General features: G+C 33.8%; 1 protein-coding gene across 2 annotated transcripts in view; it reads right to left on the reverse strand.

Moving 5' to 3' along the window:
* Nucleotides 1-1,892: 1,892 nt before the first annotated feature.
* Nucleotides 1,893-22,277, reverse strand: part of LOC110027163 (mediator of RNA polymerase II transcription subunit 34) — a 102,498-nt gene continuing 82,113 nt past the window's right edge. For both annotated transcript variants that reach the window (XM_020728473.1, XM_020728474.1), the window contains 4 exons: nt 12,834-12,916; nt 3,942-4,020; nt 2,386-2,606; nt 1,893-2,301 (listed from right to left, as the gene is read on the reverse strand). In XM_020728473.1, coding sequence (XP_020584132.1) covers nt 2,101-2,301; nt 2,386-2,606; nt 3,942-4,020; nt 12,834-12,916 — 584 coding nt within the window. In that variant the 3' untranslated portion in view covers nt 1,893-2,100. The remainder of the gene's footprint in view (nt 2,302-2,385; nt 2,607-3,941; nt 4,021-12,833; nt 12,917-22,277) is intronic.

A 22,277-nucleotide genomic window follows, 5' to 3' on the forward strand; every position in this document is an offset into this window, starting at 1 on the left:
TATATATATATATATATTGATTTTGTGCACTTTTGCTGATTAGTTATGTTAATTATTACAACTAATTCACAGCAAAAAAAATAAGAAAAATAAATTTTAGATTATTTTTACGCACACTTAATTATTATCCTCTAGCCCTTTTCATGCCTTCAAAACATTCTAATAAAGTTGAGAGTTATGATTTAACTTACATTGAGATCTTATCCGTAGAGATCAAAGGGATAGAGTTACATAAATCAAATAAGTCACCAGAAATATTCAAATGAGAAAACATAAGTGAGGCAAAAATGAAAATCATTGTCTAGTGAGGACAAATCTAAGAGTATAATACTTCGATTATGAAGATTTGACTTTTTTTTATAATAAAAAAAGAAAAAGAATAAAATATTAAAATATATTTTGAGACTATTTCCTAAAATAGTAAGAATTGATATTGATGAAGATTATCAAACATCAATCAATTATGTTGATGAAGGATAATGGTCGACATCTCATTTGTGATAAAAACATGCATTATCCAATAGAAAAAAAATGAGTGACATCAATTGTCATATAATTTATTTTGGTAAAGAAGCAATAACTAGCATATCAGTTGGATGATGAGGCAACAATTGATAGTAGTCATTGTGCAATGTTTGTGCCTTGATGTCCATCGATTGTTTATCTATCTGTATTTGGTGGTTTAAGGAATGTCAATAGCTTCAAAAAATCACGCTCATTTTGTCTCTAGGCCGAAGCTCATCAACCCACCTTTAGCATATCACATAGTATTTATGCAACTAAGAATTATTTGTAATATACATAAAATTATAAAAAAGTCCTGAGTATTATTTTGTATAGGGAATACATAAGATCAAGAGAAATATAAAGCCAAAATTTTACATGAGAGGATTGTTCAAGCATCTCAACAACAAGAGTATGGTTGCTGTCATCCACTGAAGTAAAAAAGAAACGAGAGTCAGGAGGACATCATACGCTTAATTTTAGGGGGTATTACATACAAACCACCCGATTACCAGGTATCTTTCATATCAAATCAAAAATATCATTATTAAAGTAGAGACAATTTTAAAACTAAACTGCAGCAGAACCATATCAATGTCTCCACCATGAAAATACTTTCAACAGTAAGATCGGCAGATGTTATTAATTTTTATTTTTATTATTAATTGGTTAGCAAATAAATATAAAAATAGTAAGAAAAAAATATTTATTATTAAATTATATTTTTCCATTATTAATTGTTTAGCAAATAAATAACATAGTTGTTTATTTTGGGGATTTTACATAAATTCTTATGCATTTAGATATCTCACACCCAAACTTCAATGTTTACACCTAAAGCACCTTTCCATATGCATGAAAAAAGTGAAAATACTCTACTTCACATTTTCATACATAGGTTAGGCTGCTTTGAGTTAGCGTGCTCAAGATGTAAAAATCAAAATTTTAGTGTGAGACAAGTAAACGCACAAGAATTGGATGCTATGTATGTAAATTTCCATAATTTTTATTTATTTGAAATCAACACATTTGACTTTAAATTAAATAGAGTTAAAACAAACACAAATTCATGAATGATTTCGAACATGAGCCAAATTTAAACCAAAAAAACAAAAAAAAAAAAACTAATCTAATGATTCAAATAAGTTCATTAAGTTCATACATTAAATGGGATTTACATACATGTCATATAATTCTAAGATACTTATATAGCTAGCATTTAAGCTTTTATATGTTCATATATAGCATTTTAATATTTCAATCACTTCAATATAAATGCATATAAAGGTGTATTTTATTATATAAAATTTAATATTAATGATATATATACGATAGAAGTCTTGACCTGTCATATGAAGACATTAAAGCACAAGAATTCAAGGGCGCAATAATACAGCCACACTCTACCAAAATTTTCATATAATTTAGTATGCTTTTTCATGAGTCAACAGCAGAGGTTTAAAATTTAGCATTTAATAAACAAGACACTCACAATTGCTCTTCCAACGAAAATGTTAGTCTAATTCATTCTTTTTTGCCTTCCAGCTTCCCAAAAGGTAACACAGAAGAGCTTTGCTTTGGTTCTTTCAACTACTGCTAATCCTTCTCATCTCCACTGCTCTCAATAATAACAGGGGATTTGTTCTTTCTTCGTCTCTTAATGCCTTCATTTTCATTACCTTTATCTGCATCAGTTGCTTCACAATTGGGCTGCTCTTCTCTGACATAATTCTGAATCAGTTCAGCAATTCTCCTACCATATTTTTCAGCCTTCAACTTCCCTATTAGCTTTTCCAACTGCAGCAATTTTAACATTAAAAGATAAACCACCGGTCTGCAGTTAAATTTAGGCCCTGAATGAAGTAGGAAAAGATGTAAAACCTCTGGTATCGAGGTCGGCTTTTGGATGCTTAGAAGAGCAATTTGTTGAGTAGATAGAACAGCATGTGGAAATATTCCAACCTCGCTCGAAGAGATCTCCTTACGAAGTTCATCTAGCTTGTATTCCAGAACTGATGATAGGCCTCGTTTAGAGACTTTTTTATTTCTATCGTCATTTTGTTTCTGCGCCACGCAAATGGCAAGCTTCACTGGTCTTTTTCCTGTGAAGAAGCAAACAAATAAATAACAGCAGAGGATGCACTCGTAAGAAGCAGAAGGATAAATTCGTATGATCGCTCCTGCGAGATTTTTCAATGATCATAATCATAGATGCCTTTGTGAAAATCAACAGGAGAAAGTCATTCTACATTCGATCTCTTTCTAATAAAAAAAAAACCATGAACTACGGCTCATGTACCACAATATATTATTCCTCTTTATCCCATTGATTACAAACATTTGACAACATATTCCTCTTCTCGTAGTTGTACAAGCAGATTGGTCTAAGTGCAGTAAAGGCTTGGATGGACATCAATATAATGATTTTTCGGCTCCCAAAGCCCCACACAAAACTAAACATTATATCCCTTCTCCCCTCAGTTCTCTTCCCAATGCAAGTGTCCCCCTTCCCTCTCTTAGTTCATATTCTACTTGTAGGGATTCCGTCGCCACTAACCTTCTTTGGTTTAAGCTAACTCCAAGGAATTGAGAAGAATAATGATGATGATGATAGCAAACATGCTAAGGGTTGCTACGTGTTTAACATAATTATAACTTCAATTTCAAATTCCTTTGCATATAGCAATACATTTTCAAAGTATAAAATCAACTAATTTCATGGAAAAAAAAAAAAGTTATCCAGCAAGTTAAATTATTAACTCCGACTTTTTTTTATGAGCAAAAAGAGCTAAAACATTCTAGATATATCTAGGTAATACAATTGTAATCAGCTGGAAGAAAAATCCCTTAAGAATTTCATGCAAGTATGGTTTATGTTGCAGCATTGGAAAACTCGAGCAATGCAAATTAAAAGGTTGAACAGCCAGTTCATTAAATTCTTTTTTCATACTATGTGACTGATCGAGTCACTTTTTGATTTCACGAACAATTCTGTTTATGAACATAAAAAAACAAATAATTTTCTGTACGACCAGTGCACCATATATATAAAATAATTTTCTAAGAAGATACTTTGCATGCAAAAGTGTTTTTTCAAATATGGATATTCACCATGAAGACTGCATAGGCTGCTAAATTTTCTGGCAAAAAGCATAGCATACGATAAGATGCGCTATCCATCCATGTACATGTCCATATTGTTTTTTTTTTTTACTTCAAACTGAATATCAATTAGAGATTCAAAACATGACACTATAACCTTCCAAAGCAATTAAGACTTGATGCATGCCAAAGAACTGTGATAACATTATGGCATCTTCAAAATAAGCTACATAATTGTTCACAGTATAAGCACAATACATGTTCAGTTTAAAATAAAAGTAAACAAAGTGAATCAATTTTTAGAAATTCATTTAAATGTAGCAAAGGCATCTCACCTTGCAATACTTGATTCCATAATGGACCAATTGTAACATAGGCGTTGGTTGCATAAGCTGTGTGTTGAAATTCTTCTTTCTACATCCCAAAGTATAGAGCTTAATGTCAGGCATATATAACTAAGAAAATAATGTTAGGTTGATAGATTGTGAAATATAGATGCCAGCAATGAATTAAAAATAAACCAGTCTCAACATGGCAAATTACCAAGCTCATATTTACAGCTCATATTTACACATCTTGAACATTAACGGACCTCACATAAATTCTCATGACACTATAATGAATTTGTCTTGAAGTTCACTAAACAATTAAGTGTGTGCTCTCCACTCTAAGTTTCTTCCAAATACACTATCCTAATTGGGAAGGAGTTTGCTGATTCATCGGTTTGGATTAGATTTGTTTGATTAAAGATGAGGCAGAGAAATATACTTCTTAAAGGTGCCTGCAAGATGTCTATTGGAACTTAGACCAGCAACTACATTATCATCTAGTTTGAATTCTACATATCTATTCTTTACATCAACAAGAGACATATAATTATCATAAACAATAATTAGTTTTCAGCAAATATATTCAAGCAAATCAAACAATATGTAAATAATATAAATGATAAAAGAAGTAAATACAACATTAGAAAGGCAATATGTTCGAAGGGATACTGGTACCTACATAATGAGATGTTAAAGAAAATTAAAAATATGTAAAGATACAAATATGGAAAGCTTCAATGAACAAAACCTCAATTAAAAAACCAAAATGGTTTCAATATTAGTGTAGTTATTTTAATATTTTTACGTTTGACCAAAGTTTAAATTTTAGATTTTTTTTCTTCTTCTTTACTTTCATTAGTAACAAAATTATATTGATACAATTTTACTTTTTCCCGAGTCAATGTGAATAAATTTACGAGTTAAAAAATCACAAACCACAAAATAAACCAATTTCAATTTAGAAAAAATTTTATTAGAATTTTCTTCAAAAGTTGAAACATTTTCCCTAATTTATTTATTATCTTTAGAATATAGATACTAGCCAATTTCATAATTAAAATTTATCAGTCTGTTTGATCATTAGACTCATGAACAATGATAGATATGAATTGTTCAGCTTCACATTCAATGATAAACTTAATGTTGTTTAGAAGCACAGGTTCATACCCAAGAGTTTATAGGTTCACACTCAAAAGTGAGTTTACAATCTAATTGCAATTAAGGTTTAATCGCAGGCTCAATTTTGATTTAAAGTTCGTAAACAGAGACGAAAATTCAAACTACACAATTTCAAATTTGGGCGTGGAGGCATATTTTGATGTAGATGGCTTACAAGATAAGATAATGATTTATTTATTTATTTTGTAGCGACTTCAAGTTTTTTTATTTTTTTTCAGAATACAAAACCGAAAATATTGTAAAACCTTTAACTTTGTAAGAACTTCAACTCAATTTATTTTAATGATCATTTGATCTCTTTTTGCTTGAAGTTCTTTCAATTGATTGTGCAAGCTCAATAAAATGCCATCTCTAACGTCTGTCATCCTAAATAAATGTTCATAATATGCCTCATAATCCAAATGCTTGAATAAAGCCTCAATGAGGTTTCTAACAAATTATAGCTTAATTTATTCATAATCTTCCATCAGAACAACTTTCTTTATTATCATTATAATTAGTAGTTAACATAAGTATAAGTTAAAAATTTTAACATAAAATTCTGCCACATAAATAGAGGCAAGTCTACCAATGAAACACATTTCTCCTCTTCAAAGTATCAAAGATCTAGGAACCAGGAATATTCTTCTTTTTTTTTTTCAACTTTTATGAAGTAAAAAATTCCGTCATAATTTTATGATTGTCTGCATTTGGTGTCTTCTATTTTTATTATTTTCCATTTTTAGTAGTTTAGAATAATATGTTAGTAATTTCTATTTTCTTTTTTCCTAGCATGGCGGATATTGTGGCTGATTTTGTGACTTTCCTAATGCGGTAGCATGCCCCTGCTATTTATCTTATAATAGCGGCTTTGAAAATTGAGGAGGAATAAGTACTTTTTTCCCCCCAAATATTATGTGGTATCATAACTTTTAAGGTTTTGTCTTGCCTCTGTTTCAAATCCGCCAATTTGCACATCTGTCAATAGATTTAATTTCTAGAAGGCATGAGCAGCAACGAACGATTTCAGATTTCATCCAAAACCATCACTTGTGATCGCGAACATTGGCTCTGCCCCTTCCCCTCTACCCAGCTTTGCCCAAAACCATCGACTACATGACAAAATGGCTCGATTGTTGCCTTTGTGATCGTGAACGCAGGCTCTATCCCATCTGTAAGGTTGTCAAAATGGCTCGTTGTTTGCAAACAGTTAGTGTTCGACTCGTTAAGAAGCTCGTGTTCAATTAATTTGCTAAGCAAACAAATTGAACAAAAATATTTTTGCGCTCAATAGATGAACGAGTCAAACACGAAAAAAGATTTATTCATTGGTGTTCAACTCATTTTGGATAGAAATAATTAAATTATATATATATATATATATATATGAGTGGTATTTTTATATAATTTATTGTCTATAAGGCTACAAAAATTTATAAAAATTAAAATTAATAAATAAAAAAATAGAATAAAAATATATTAAATTATATTTAAAAGATGTTTTAATATAAATAATAAAATTTAAATCTCGTCCCTAACCTTAATATCCTATAGTTGTGTGACTAAGGTTGTCAAAACGACTCTTTGTTCACGAACAACTCGTGTTTGGTTCGCTAAGTAAACGAGCCAAACACGAACAAATTTTTGTGTTCGAAATATAAACCAAGCAAACACGAACAGTGTTATTTTTAAATGAGCCAAACACTCGCTCGTGTTCGGCTCGTTTACATCCCTACCCATTTGTTCTCCCGGTTCCGTCCAAAACCATCAGCTACGTGATAGAACCTCGCGATATAGTTGCAATACTACCTATAACTGAGAAGCCAAAGACGGGATCACGACGTAACAGAGTTCCCGTTCGATCTGGAATGCTTCTTCTAGCATGCAAAACATATAGATTGTCTTGCAAGGAGAAATTCCTCTCCAACTTTTCGTTTGCGATGGCGTATCTTGCTCGCAAGTTAACAAAAACTCGTCAACCTAGTCGAGATCTTTCTCGGAAGTTATGGAAACTCCTACTCCTTTTGTTGTAGCCATCAATAAGAGGACTTAGTTTTTCTCCAATGGTTTTTCTTCGACTATGGATTTTCTGCCGTTGGCGCCTTCTCCGTCGACTTCTCCTTGGTTGCACTCCACTAAATTAAGTCGACAAAAATTGACCCGTAGTTGTTTCCTATCCTCTTCTCTCTTTCCTCTAATATGTTAAGTGAGCATTTTGTAATAATAAAGTCAAAAAGGTTACAAAAGAGAACAAAAAGACACCCTAACCAAACTAGCATATATGACCTTTTGTGCACAAGTATGAGCAACTATATATTTCTTTCTATTTATATGCTGAAAGAGAACCTGTTTAACTCACAGCAAAGGTGATATTGACCCGTATATGTGATAAGTATACCGACTTTCCTAAAAATATTTTATATCGAGTTGTATTCACTGGGCCTCTCTTCTTCTCATATCCCAATTTCTGATTGGGATCAATTGGAGTTTCTGCAAACCTACTACCACTCATCTATGTTTACTTTAGAAAGTCAAGAACATATTTACGTTGAGAAACAACAATCCCTTTCCTCAATTTAGCAAAATCCATGCCATAAAAATACCTTAGAGGTTCCAAGTTCTTGGTTTCAAAACCTGATGAGAGGCAAGTCTTCAACCGATTCATTTCATATAGGTCGTCTCCGATAAGAATTATATCGTCCACATACACAATCAATAAGTTTATCTTCCTATCCTTTAAAAGTCTGAAGAACATTGTATGATCTCCTTGCCCTTGAGTATATCGCTAACATTTAACAGTGTAAATTTTTCAAACCTTGCTCTAGGTGACCACTTCAACTTGTATAAAAACTTTTTAGTTTACACACCTTTGTGTCAAACTTCTTTCTAAATCAAGGTGTATCCATATATACTTCTTCCTCAAAGTCTCCATTGAGAAATGCATTTTCTATATCCAAATTTTGTAGGGGTCAGTCAAATTAGCTCAAGTGACTGAAAACTCCTATAGAGTTTAGATTTGCTACTGGGGCGAATGTCTCTAAGTAATCAATGTCATAGGTGTGAGTAATTCCCCGAGCAACCAGTTGATCCTTATATCGTTCTAGAGAGACATCAAAACTATATTTGATTATAAACAATCATTTGCATCCGACCGTTTTCTTCCCCCTAAATAGATCAACCAATTCCAAAGTGTCATTTTATTCTAAAGTTTTCATCTCCTTGAAAACATCCTCCTTAAGTTTCAAAGCATCTTGCACAGTACTAAGAATCTTTATACAAGACAAGTGTGTGGTAAAATCCTCAACCATGGGTGAGAGATTTTCATATGACACATTGAGGCAATAATAGGGTGAAAGATCTCTCCCTTTTATAAGCAGCAATGGGATGGCTGGAACAATTACATTTCATATTAGGGCTAGACTTAGGTTTAATACTAGAAGACTCAGAACTCGAAGATGAAGTGAAATGATCATAAGTAAAAGGCTCAAGGAGGACATTACCTGTAAAAGGTTCATGGATTTTGGGCAATGCAAATGATTCTTAGACTCTTTATTTTGAATTGTCATTTGTCGCGAGTAGACAATGTCAAATGGTACAATTATCGTAATTCTTTTTCCTGTTTCCTATTTGTAAGTTGTTATAGGATCATGAACATCATGAGAAAGTACAGTAGGAAGATCTAAATCATTTTTAATATCTAAAAAACTCGATCCATTTTCTCCTGATATAATATAGTATGGATTTTCAGGTTGAAGAATCAAGGTTAGAAAAATATTATTTTGTGTCATTGATTTGAAGTTAGTCCTGAAAAGCAGTAGTCAAATCTATGTTTTGTCCCTCTCCCCCTTGATAATGAGATGATAAAAAAGAATTGTAATTCAAAAAAGATGAAATCCATGAAAACAAATATTTTAAAAATAGGATCAAAACATTTATACATTTTAGGGTGGGATCATAATCAACAAACACACATTTTATTACCTGGGGTTTATTGTTTCCTTGTATATGACTATGAATGCGAAAAACTGCAACACACCAAATATCTTTAAAGGTAAATAAGAAGCCGATTTGTTTTCAGAAGTTATTTCAAAATTAAAAATTTTATTGGGTGTTCTATTAATGAGAAATATAACAATAAGAGCAGTTTCACCCCAAATAAATTTTAACACTTTATAAATAACAATGTCTGAGCAACTTGTAATAAGTGTTTGTGCTTCCTTTCAAATACATTTTCATGTGTGGTGTCAACATAAAAACTTTGATGAATTATTCCTTTTTAGAAAAAAATGAACCAAAATATTTTTAAAATACTATCGATCATTATTACTTTGTAATATTTAAATAATTTTTTACAATTGCATTTGTAACATGGTGTAAATTTTTTTTTAAATTATTTTTACTTCATATTTTTTTTAAATAGACTCAACTTGGTGTAATCATCAGTAAGGATAACAAACCACTTGTTTCTGGAGTGTGTAAGATGTTTATACAGATCCCAAAAATTACTATGCATTAGCGTAAAAAGTTTAGTTCGGTTGTACATTTGGTGAAAAAGATGCAAGCTGATGTGTAACAAACGAACAAACTTTACATTGAAAAGATGACAAATCTTAATTTTGAATTAAATTGAGAGACAAGAATTTTAATATTATGAATTCAGATAAACTAAAATATAATGTCATAACAAAATATCGTCTTTAGAATAAAAAACAAAATTTAAGTATTTTGACATTATCTATTCGCATTAAGTCCATCGTCAAATAAATAAAGTCCATCTTCTTTAGCACTACGAACAATCCTCCTAGTGGTCAATTATTGAAATTTAAAACAAGAATAGAAATCAACTTGACACTGATAATCAAAAGTGATTTTGCTAATGAAAAATAGATACAAAATACTGTGGAAACATGGAGCACATCATGAAAGGTTAACAACGAGATGAGTTTGACAGTTCCTATCCCAACAATTACTGAAGGAAACCATCGACAATTTTGACACTTTTATTTCTTCCACAAGAGCTATAGGATGAGAATAATTTAGAAAAACCAATCATATGATCAGTTGTACCAGAATCAAATATCCAAGAATGAATAAACTTAGGGTTAACACTTAACAATATAATAGCTAAAGAGAATATTTTTTTTGTACTGAAGAGCAAGATGAAGTCAATGACAATTTTGGAGATTTAAATACCTTGTACAGGTGCTCTAATTGCTCCTTAGTGAAAGGTAGTGTATTCTAGTTGGTACATGACTCTTGAGTTTCATTAGCAGCGATTTGATAGGCCCAACCTTCACTTTTATATTTTTGTTTCCAAGTTGCAGGTTTACTATGAAGCTTCCAACATGTCGCTTTCGTATGTTATAGTTTTGTACAATGCTCGCATCACTATAGGTAGAGTGAATTGATTTTAGAATTACTAGAACTAATAGAAACGGTAGAACTTTTTTTGGTGCCGATCATCGTTGACTTTTGCGACATCATCAGAGGAAAGAAGATGAGTCTGAAAATTCGATTCGATTTCGATCATGAGTTAGTTCAAAAATGGAAGTTGATACCAAGATTAAACAAGATTGAGTATCTAATGGGCCTACTTCTAATCCAGTTTGATTATCCAATTCACGACACTCGAAAATGGAAGGCTTCTTTTTGAAAACTAGAAAAACAAAAAGAAGATGGAGTCTTCTTTCCCTAAAATTACAAATTCCAATGGCACCGAATATTGATAAAAATTAGCAGAGAAGAAGCCCGTTGCTGAAAGACTGAAGGAAGAGAGAGGAGTCACAGGTGATGGAGAAAGTTCCAACTGGGAAGAAGACTAGCACTGAAAAGTGGCTTCCGCATCAAAGACGGTTAACAAGGAGCTGAAATCCACAATGTTGTGGTAGGAATAAAACCCTCAAGGACAAAACTATGAGGAAGCTGCGACGACAGTTGTCATCTTTATCTCTTTTGTGCTTTCAAGACTCGTCATTAGAGTAAATTCCATGCCGAGACTAGAGTCATCGTCACGTGGAAAGGAAGAAGTGAAGTTCCATTCCTCAAAAGTTTTGAGATGAGAATAGATGGGAGTTTGATGGTCTAAATACAATACAATCCTATCATTGCCTCCCGGGTAGCTCTAATCACAACGATCTTGTTGCTGCTTTCCCAGGCAGATCTTGTCGTTGCCTTCTTAGGTAGCTCTACTTGCAATCATTTCGATTTTGCCTTCCCAAGAGGTTTTAATCGCAACATACTGTGAGGCAGCGGTCACAAAGGCGATGGATGGTTTTGGGTGATTCCATTCGTGAATTTCGACTCTAATATCATGTAGTTTTGGGAGAAAGAAAAATAAATATTCCTCTTCAATTTCATATAAAACAATTGCAAGATAAATAGAGGGGGATGACTTCCACATTAGTAAAACAATAAAATCAGTCATAACTCCCCATAATAAAAGAAGAAAATAAAAATTATGACTTATCAATGCTATCAAATCCTAAAAATTGAAAATACTAATAATAAAAGATTCAAAAAAATAAAATCTTCCTGTGGAATCCAATCATTTCAATAGGACGTGATAGTGTCATTCCAAATACTTATCCTCAAATTTGATCAAAGTCAACATTGAAATTTGACCTAATTTGAAGGTTTTCTTCATTTCTACCAACTTTTTGTGAATTATGACATTATAAAAGCATTTATATTGGAGTTTTGATAGTGAACTAGTTAAAGCTAGAAACACCTCATCAAAAAATAATATTATGTGATTGAATTTATACATTATTTTGTTACTGATATCCTCAACTTAATTTCATAGATCAGAAAACATGTTGCATCGTGGAGTAATTTTGTCAATTGATTTCCATCAAGGATAATGTAGCTTTCAATAATTTTATAATGCATGGAATTTCACAAGTATGGCATAACCATGGAGTCCTCCTCATGCCAGAAATTGAATTTTGGATCTTCCATATCTAGCCCTGTTCCAGTCAGATGGATTAGCTTCCCTTTAGAAATATTTTCAAAATGTGTTCATTGTGAATTGTTTCATCTGTTCAAAAGTAGTGAGGAGTTAATATTCTGTAGTTCTTCATTCGAAAGACTTTGAAAAGGCTCTCTTTTGATTCCAGAAACTTCCAGCAGATTTTAAAAAGTTTAAGACATTTAAAGGACGAGAAAAAATAGGAAATGAAGGATATAAGCAAAGGTTAAGCAAAGGTTGATATAAGTAGTCCCAAAGAGTATAGCAAAAGAGAATGATAGCTACTAGATCAACAAAAAGGGCCGTAGAAAACTCAGTAATGAAGGATGATAATCCGGACTAGAGGAACTACATCAAAAGAAGAAAAAAAAGATTGATGAACCCTCTAGAATCTATTTAAATCAAGACTTAAGTCATTTCTGACACTACGTGAAGAAAAAAAAGCTTCTCCATCTCATTGACGTCTTGTATTATGGATAACCGCAATTATCTCGTAATTTATACAAGGATAAAGCAAAAAAGAAAAGATCCAAACCTTCAATTACTCGGAATCAAATTGGGACATTCCAAATTGAATGCCCCCCAAGAAATGAAAGGAGAATAGATATTTAATTGTAGATTTTGGATATAACTTGTACAAGAAAGGAAATTTAATTATATAATTCTGGATACAACCAGATTGCATTTGTCCCATATGGAGGATTCCGGTTTCCATGCTTAATTTTGCAGAAAAAAAAAAACAAGTTTAATACAAAAACAGAAAGTCATCTTACCAGTACACGATCTAATAAAAGCCGAATTACAAGGTTCTCAAGCTGTTCCTTCTTAAGATCAGGAGTGGGGTTAGATGAAGCGCCTGAACAAATACATTCAAATAAAACGTTATAAAATGGAACATTCCTGCAGCATTGATCCAATTAGAGAATTAGAAGAAAAAAAATGAAGTAGAACGTAGTCATAAAAGGCAGCAACACCATTGTATAAAAATTGTAAGAATGCTTAAGTATTGGAAATAAAAATGATCGTGAATCGGTAAAAGGATATAAGCACAGTTGAGAAGCAACTGATACGTCAAAAAAACAAGTATTGCCACAAAATGTTAATTGAAGGAAAACAAGACCAAACTGTCATCATTAAATGCAATGCTTCTTCTTTATCATCTTCTTCAGGTTGTATCCCAACTGCTTAAAATTTGCTTTTTGACTCATTATCTATCTCTGTTCACTTTTACAGGAAGTAGGGGTGATAAAGAGTTGAGTCCAAGCTAGTGGACTCAATTCAGGCTCGAACATGTATAGTTTGATTCAAGTCATAATTGAGTTGACTTGAATTTCAAGTCTAGATTGAGTTGATTTAACCTAAGCCAATTATCTTGGAAAATAGTTCTAAGTTCTAAAAGAAGCTTGTGCAATACATATTAGTTCATATAATAAACAAAAATATCATTGACTAAAATATTAAATGAGAATTTTAATTGAAGAAAATCATTAGAAAAGCGTTACAGAATATAATGAAACATGTTATACATTGATTTAAAAATAAAAACATTGAGTTGCCTCTTTAGAAGTTGCTTATGGTTAAAAGCTTTAGCTCCAAATAAGATCCCTATTAGATTTAGGAATTGCGTTACTGGAGTAGTATGGTTAACCAATCTTTTAAATAGATCTTTAAGGCTAATAGGATGTCAAATAATTAAAAAAGAAATGTTTTTAACATTAACTTTTAGGAAAAAAATATTAGTAAATATAAAGAATATACATGATGTTAAATAATTAGTAGTAAAAATAATGTTATGGAGTAAGGTACTGAAAATATATACTATGAAAAATCACCTACATTGGAGAGAGAAAGTTGTTTTATGTCAGGTTGATCAATTATGGATGTATTTTATTTACAAAGTAAATAAAAGAAGAACAATGGCAACAAATAATGGCGCTTCATATATTTTTTATTGATCTTCAAGAAGGAATGCAACGAGTAAGAGAAAATTTATTTAGCATGCATTAGGAAAAACAAAGTGAGTCAAAGATAAGTTAAAATTATTAAAAATAAATATAACGAAAACATTAAACTTAGTCAAAGGAGCTCCAATCATTGTAGGATTGCATCAATGATTGCTATTATTTTATTGTTTTCTTTATCAAGATATATAAAATAGATGTTCAAAATGGCGTACAATAAGAAGAACAAAAAAAGATAAATGAGGGATACTTTTCAGCCCTTTCTGATATAAATTCTCAACAATTAGTTTCTCAAATCAACTCTTACCTCGACCACTTTCTTATCACTTTCGCTAACAAGTTGGTTTTTTTCATAACTATAACACCCACTATGCAAGAGGAAGATCATTTTGGTAACTCTACTGGCTAAACAAGAGCAAGAAGAAACTGCCTAAAGGGAAGAGTTCTGGGTGCTACAGCGAAGGGCTGGAGTTCAGGTTGTAGAGGAAGGCGTACAGAGAAGCAACGTGTCACAGACTAACTTATCTTAAGTCATCCATGCCGCTTCAGCGCTCTTTCTTGGCACTAAATCTGTCTAGCCCTCATAACACTTGGACTTGTAAGCACAAACACTCTAGGAAGAAGAGTAGGGAGAAGTGTTGGAGAAAGAAACACTTCACTAAGAACGAGTGATTACAACACTAGAATGCCTGGGAACCTTGGATGGTTCCAAATAAGGGGGAGGGACTTCTATTTATAGTCCTCTAAAAGTTTAAGAGAATTTTCTAGATTACATTAGAATAGTTTAGTTTCTAGATAGTCCTACACCATTCACTTATATATATATATACATAGCCCAAGATCTTTCTAGGTTATTAAGTTCTCATTGGAGCTTTTCCTTCTAATATTCTCAAGAATGTGGTAGTCTTCTAGAGTTACTTGAATTGTTCTCTTGCTTTTGGTTTTCTTTAGAATCTTCCATCCCATGGTTGTCTTGCCAATTTCTTTGAAAATTGAGTGACACTCTCCCCCACTTAAGCTTGCATTGTCCTCATTGTGTCATCCTCCTGATACTGCTAGATCATTTCTTTGAATTTCCATAGTGTGTCTTCATTCTCCCAGCTAGCTTCGCTATCAGGCAATCCTCTCTACTTGATGAGATACTCCTTGTAGTTTGGCAACCCTTGCCATCTAATCACCTTGTCTATCAGTAATACTTCAACTTCTTTATCAAAGGAGGTGATTATGGTTGTAGGCACTCACATAAAAATCCATCTTAAAGAGTCTTCCATGTCTTCATGATAGGGCTTCAACACGCTTACATAAAAGACTGAATGTATCATTAATTTTGGTGGAAGGTTGAGTTTGAAGGAGATCTTTCCCACCTATTTCAGCACTCGAAAGACCCTTCGTATCTTTCAATCAACCCTTTATGTACCTTTCGAAATGTTTTGAATTGTTGAGGTAGAAGTTTTACAAGGACTAGATCTCCTTCTTTAAACTCAATATGCCTTTTCTTTTTTGTCTACCCACTTCTTCATTCTCCCGACGACCTTGTGTAATGTTGCTCGAGCTAGCTCCCTTTGCCCATTCCAAAACTTAGAAAACTTGAAGGATGCTGGACTTTTTCTTTCATAATTGGTTATAAGGGAGAGGGTCCATGGGTTGTTATCCTATGATTATCTCGAAAGAACTCTTGTTGGTGGCTTCGTTTCTTTGCAAATTGAAAGAGAATTGTGTCGCATAAAGCAATTTGGCTCAAATTTTATTGATTTGCACTCACAGAGTGACGCAAATACAGCACCAAGAGGGCATTGATCCTCTCGGCCTGTCTATCACTTTGAGAATGAAAGCATGTAGAAAAATTTAGATCTGACCCAACATTTTGAATAGTTTGGTCTAAAATCTCACAGTGATGCGAAGATCTCAATCATTGATAATGCTTTGTGGTATTCCCCATAGCCTTACCACGTTGCAGAGAAATAGCCTTGTTGCTTCTTTGACAGTACAATCGGAGGAAGCAGCAATGAATGTTGCATACTTACTGAAGTTATCTACCACGACCAAGATGATTCCAGATCCATCCAACTTTAGCAAGCTGGAGATGAAGTCCATATAGACGCTCTCCCCTGACGAACAAGTAGTGGTTCTAACAATCCCCTGGTTGTTGAAGAACAACTTTGTCTGGTTGGTAAACAAGACAAGTGCGAACATATTCTTCTACCCCGTCCTTTATCCCTAGCCAATAATAATTTGTTTTTAGAAGTGCTAGGGTTCGCTTTATACCTGTATATCCTGCCCATAAAGAGTTATGACATTCTTTGATTAGCTCCTCTCTTAAGTTTTCCCACCTTGGTATGTAGATGTGTCGGTCTTTAGTATAGATGACATCTTCATGTATCAAAAAATTTCAGGTTTTTCCATCCTTCACCAGAGCAATGATACTTTCGGCTTGTGGATCAGAGTTCAACCCTTCCTTGATATTGGTTATGAGGGAGCTGGAGGCTTATGAAATTCTTGCAAGTTCTTCTTTTCAGCTTAGTGCGTCTGCTACAATGGCCATTCCTAGTTTATACTCCAAGTTGTAATCAAATTCCGCCAATAAATCCTGTCATCTAGCCCGCTTGGGACTTTACTTCTTCCGGGTCTGAAAGAAGCTAGCGGCGATATTATCTTTCATGGCCCAGAATTTAGAGCTGAGTAGATAGTGTCTCCATACTCTAAGACGAAGCAAGACGGACATCCAATTGCATCTGATGATCGATTTCCCTTCTTGGTGGTTGTTCTTTTGGTAATTTCGGTGGTGAAACATCTTTAAATTCCTCAAGTGTTGCCACCACTTCCCTTTGCAAGTCTTGTTAGGGTTTTAATTCTTCAATGGAGTCATGAAAAATAGCCAAGTAGCTCTCCTTCTCTCGTCGGAATGCCCTTCTTGAATTGAATGGTCGATAACATTTTGGCTTCTTTCTTGAAGTCTTAGTTATTGGTACTAGGCAGCTTGATTGCCCTCTATGATGCACATTCTATTGGCAAATGGTATTGGAAACACTGTCACTTGATCCAAGAATTCTAGACCAAGGATTACATTGAAATCATCCATAGGAATGATGGAGAAATTCAGCGTACTTGACCAATCTCCGACACAAGTCTTCACTCCTTTGGCCACTCAATGTATAGACCTAGCCGCTGAGTTGACTGCTTTGATGGAGCCTCCTCCTCTAGTTATTTGCAGACTCATCCTCTTTGCTTCTTCGATAGAGATAAAGTTGTGAGAAGCTCTCGTATCTATCATTGCTTTAGCAGATATCCCACCTATAATCACTCCACAAAGAGAAGTCCTTTGTTGGGATTTTTGGAGGAATGCACCACATTGAGCAGTAACATTACTCCCACTTGTGCTGCCATATCGCTTCTTTCTTCCTCTTGATGGCTTGCAAGAAGAGAGTTCAAAGCCTTCTTCTGAGGGCAATCTCTTCCCCAATGAGGTCCTCCACAAAGAAAGCAGTTGTTGTGTGGTTTAGTTTTGTTGTTGTTGTTAGACTTTCCCTTGTCTTTTGCCTTGGATGGGGTTGATTTGCAATTGGTCTCTTCCTTATGTTGATCCTAGTCTCCCCCACCTTTGACATAGTTGCTCTTCTTTTCCCTTGGCTTTGTAGACTAGTTTGTATAGTCAACCAAGCTCTTCATGATGGTGACGAGAGTAGCGAGATCTTGCACTCCATGCCTCCTAAGCTCAGTCTTCGCTTACTATTGGACTCCATCCATGAAATTGAATAGAGCATCCTTGTAGAACATGTCAGGAATTTCAAGGACCAGGCTAGTAAACTCCTTAATATTTTCACGAATCGATCTCGTTTGCTTGAGACTTCTCACCAAGCTCTAGCCTCATCCTCCACATTCTCAGAGTAGAAAGGCCTCTTTAGCTCTCTTTTGATGTCATCATAAGTGGATATGCTACACAAACCTTTCTAGATGTCTCAACGCCTTCTTCTCTACCACAATATAGTGAGGTCAGAGAGATAAAGAGTTGCAAATTGTATTGTCGCCTCTTCATCCATAATCCCCATCACTCTAAAATATTGGTCGAGTCCCCATATGAAGTTTCCACCTCTTTTGCATTGCATGCTCCTCCAAAAATCTTAAGTTTTGGTACTTCGATGTGTTTGACTTCGAAAGTATTATTGCTAGTGGATGTTGTTAATGTTGTCTTGCATAGCAAAATGTCTCCAAGCATCTCCTCCAAGCTGTCACAAAGGTTGTTGATCTCTTCTTCATGAGATCGTTGTATATTGAGGAGCTCCTTCATTAGATCTTTTCACATCTTCACAAATTGCTCTATCATGGATTTCTCCATTCGAAGTATCATACCTCTGATTGTGGAATGAATTGTGATGTCTTCCTCCTCAAGACCATTCACCTTTTGGCCTAGATCCTCTATCTGGGCCTCTATGTCGTTCATAGCCTCCTCTACTCTATGAGCTCCTTCGACCTCCCATGTGGTTTGGATGCAGCAGAATCCCATTGCTCCTCGCGACCTCGTCCTTTGTTGAGATTGCTCGACATTTGTGGCTTCAGGCTCAATGACAAGCTCTTTAAGAGTCTTTGGCATACCTTCGAACCGAGGTTATAATATCAAATGTCACGGACTAACTTATCTCAAGTCACTTGTGTGGCATCAACGCTCTTCCTTGGCACTAAATCAGCCTAACCCTTTCAACGCTTGGACTTGTAAGCACAAAACACTCTAGGTAAAAGAGTAGGAGAGTACGGAGAATTATTGGAGAAGAAACACTTCACTAAGAATGAGTTATTACAACACTTGAATGCTTGGGAATCTTGGATGGTTGCAAATGAAGGGGAAGAACTCCTACTTATAGTCCCCTCCATTTCTAAGGGAATTTTCTAGATACATTAGAATAGTTTAGTTTCTAGATAGTTCTACACCATTCTTTTATATACATATATAGCCCTAGATCTTTCTAGGGCCTGAGTTCCCCTTGAAGCTATTCCTTCTAGTATTCTCTAAAATGCGGCAAAGTCTTCTAGAGTTGCTTGGATTGCTCTCCTCCTTCTGGTTTTATCTAGAATCTTCCATCTCATGGTTTTCTTGACAATTTCGTTGAAGATGACAGAGTATGACAACCGACTGTAGAGGAAAAAACAAGGTCTTCTTCTTGTTGCCGCCCCACGAGTTTTGAGGGCAGGAGAGAATTTGCACTAGAGAGAGGCACGGCTGGAAAGCCGCCAAATCGATGATCTTCGACTGCGCCAGTCCAACGAGATAGGATTAGCGGCTTCCACTTCAACTGCACCAATCGAAGTCTTCAATTGTGGGAGGAGCTCGACGACTCTGCAAAGAAGCAAAGGATGGCCTGAACGTTTGCAAAAAGTATTCCAACGACTGCGAGGAGAAATTAGGCTGCTTGGAAGGGCTCTTGCAACTGAAGGTGAGCTACGGTTTCTTCCCAATCTCTGATACCATATAGAAAACTGATTTGGAGAGGAATACTTCTCTCTTAATTATATTATTCACATGTAGGATACATATATCTAGGAAAAACAATCTCTCATAATTTACAAACTTACCAAATATATCTAACCTAAATTAGGAAAACAAATAATTTTGAAATAAAAAGAAAATGACACAGAATAAAAAAAAGGAATAAACTAATCAGGGGTTTCCTATGTTATCTCAATCAAATTTCTCATATTTCGACAACTATCTCCACTTCAGATTAATCCAAAATACATACCTATCTTTAAACTTCATTTAGCATCTCAAAAAAAAGCAAGATTGCCTTATGGATAAAGATTTTGGTAGCATGTCAATAGAACTATGATCTACTAAATCTTTAAAATCTTCACTAAATCTGTGATCATTGGTACCTTTAACTATGATCTACTAAATCTTTAAAATCTTCACTAAATTTGTGATCATTGCTACCCAGTTGAAACAAATTTAACATCCACATGATTTATCTTTGTCATAATGAAAACGATTATCAGACAAACAAACAACCCCTTGATTATTACAACCAATAGGCGTTGTATGTAAAACATCTTGCTTAAATAGTTCACACATAAAATCTATAATCCATAAGAATTCCAGAACTGATTTTGCAACTACATTGTAGTTTGATGCAATAGTTGACGGAGCCGCAGTAACTGCAAACAAGATTTCCAACTAATTGTGATTTCAAATGCTTCACAAAAACAATTTGTAACCTTTTTTTGTATATGCATTGCTTACAAAATTAGAATCTATCTACACTTTAAAATATCTTCACATGGAGCTTAAAAATCACGTATTCCTTTGATACGCCTCAAAATCCATTTCACTCTATTCATATGATTAGATTGTGTGCGAAGTTTTCTTTTTTTTATCGCACGCACTCAAACACACACACCCCACAAATGCAAGGCCTTGAATCTAAATCTCTTGGTTGAAGACAAAACTACCAACCATTAGATTAGACCAGTGTGACTTGCAAGAATCATAATTACTTCTTTTAACATGTATTAAAAAATTTCATGCATCACAATCTTGATGATTGCTCAAGACCATGCAAAATATTTTGAAGGCATACCACATTTTCAGGTCTTCCAACAAAATGAAGATGAATTTTCATTGCAAAATTAGGGCAAATAAAATTGTTTACTTCATCAACCAAAAAAATACAACTCAAATGCGTAAAAAATAAGCACCTATAATTAGAGAGGTAGGCGATATCTCGCAAATCCTAACCCTAACATCTACAATTCGAGAGGTAGTTGATATCTCCAAAATCCTAACCCTAAGACTCAAAACAACAATCTCATTATAACCCCAATCTTAAACATATTAACCCTATTTATAACCAACAATAATAAATAATAATTTACTTAATCGCACTTTTAGCCTTGCGTCAAAATAAGTCTTCAAATTATATGACGGGTTTGGCGTGTCGAAATTTACTCTGTCACGACCAAGCCCGGGGCTTGGAATTAACTAAGATGAGAACATACGGTCGAACGATGTGATTTAAATTTTCTATATTCAGTTACTATTTAATCGATGAAAGAGCTACTAATTGAAATAAATTAAAACAATATATTTAAATTTTACCTCATTATTGTTTGTTCGTGTCTTTTATAAACGTAATCTCTTCTAACACTCATAGATAATCATTGGATTAACATGAAAATTAGTTTAAAATAATAATGAACTAAACAAGCTAGTGAATACTAGTACTCATAAAACAAAGTAATACAAGAGAAAAATGAAACAATATGTATGTTAGTCAAGCTTTTAATAAATCAATAAAAACATTTGATGATATTCAAAGAACCTTATTATATCAATAGCATTCTACATATGTATAATCGTCACAAAAACACCATCTAAAAACAGTGTCAACTAAGACACATCAATAACAATATTTTTTTACCTATACGTGTATGAGTACTTTAGTGTTCTTCTACTAGTACCATCAAGGGTTGACTCTATTATAGTCAGTCATGCACATACAAGCAGTCAACATAAACATATTATTCATGTAGCCATCTGTCGGCACTATTTTTGGTGTGGGGTTTGCCCGTAAGAAGCTGTCGGTCATCAGAATTGAAATCCCGTTGCCCGCTTCGGAAGGACGTTGAAAAAGTTGAGTTTTGAAAAAGATGAAGTCAAACTGACCCCATAATTTTCATAGTTTAATGAAAGAGCAATTTACCTCAAATCTTGTATCTATCCCGAAGGATGAACACAAGAATTGAGGGTGAGGCTCGATCAAATAAACTAAAGAAAGTTATGACATTCGTTTGGTCTGCGAAACCAATGTATTGGCCGACAAGTTCCCCTATTTAATATAAGGAATTAAATAAGGTTTATATTATGTTGGGTTCGGGAAAAGCTTCCTATAAGGGCAAGCCCCTATAGTTAATTACATCTTAGATAACTGAAGTTACCTAAGAATACTCTCGATAAAAAATCAAGAAAAATTATCTTCAAGGAGTTCAAATGGTAAGGACATTTCAAATGGACTAAGAAGTGTAAAGGGGATTGGTTCAAATTTGGAACATTTTGTTTTGGAGTCCAAAGGAAGAAACACTAGAGGATGTCACAGATCCGAAGGAGAACTTCAGTGACTTCCTCCTATGTCCTATTATTTGGCTTTAATTTAGGAAAAAGCATTTAGATATTTCATCCTGCAATTTTTATTTATTAGGATTTACATTTGTGTGAAGCAATCAGCACAAATAATCTTGAAGATGTGAGGATTTAAGTCATGACAAACGACT

Source organism: Phalaenopsis equestris, unplaced genomic scaffold (assembly GCF_001263595.1).
Source record: "Phalaenopsis equestris unplaced genomic scaffold, ASM126359v1 Scaffold000417, whole genome shotgun sequence".
NCBI lineage: Eukaryota > Viridiplantae > Streptophyta > Magnoliopsida > Asparagales > Orchidaceae > Phalaenopsis > Phalaenopsis equestris.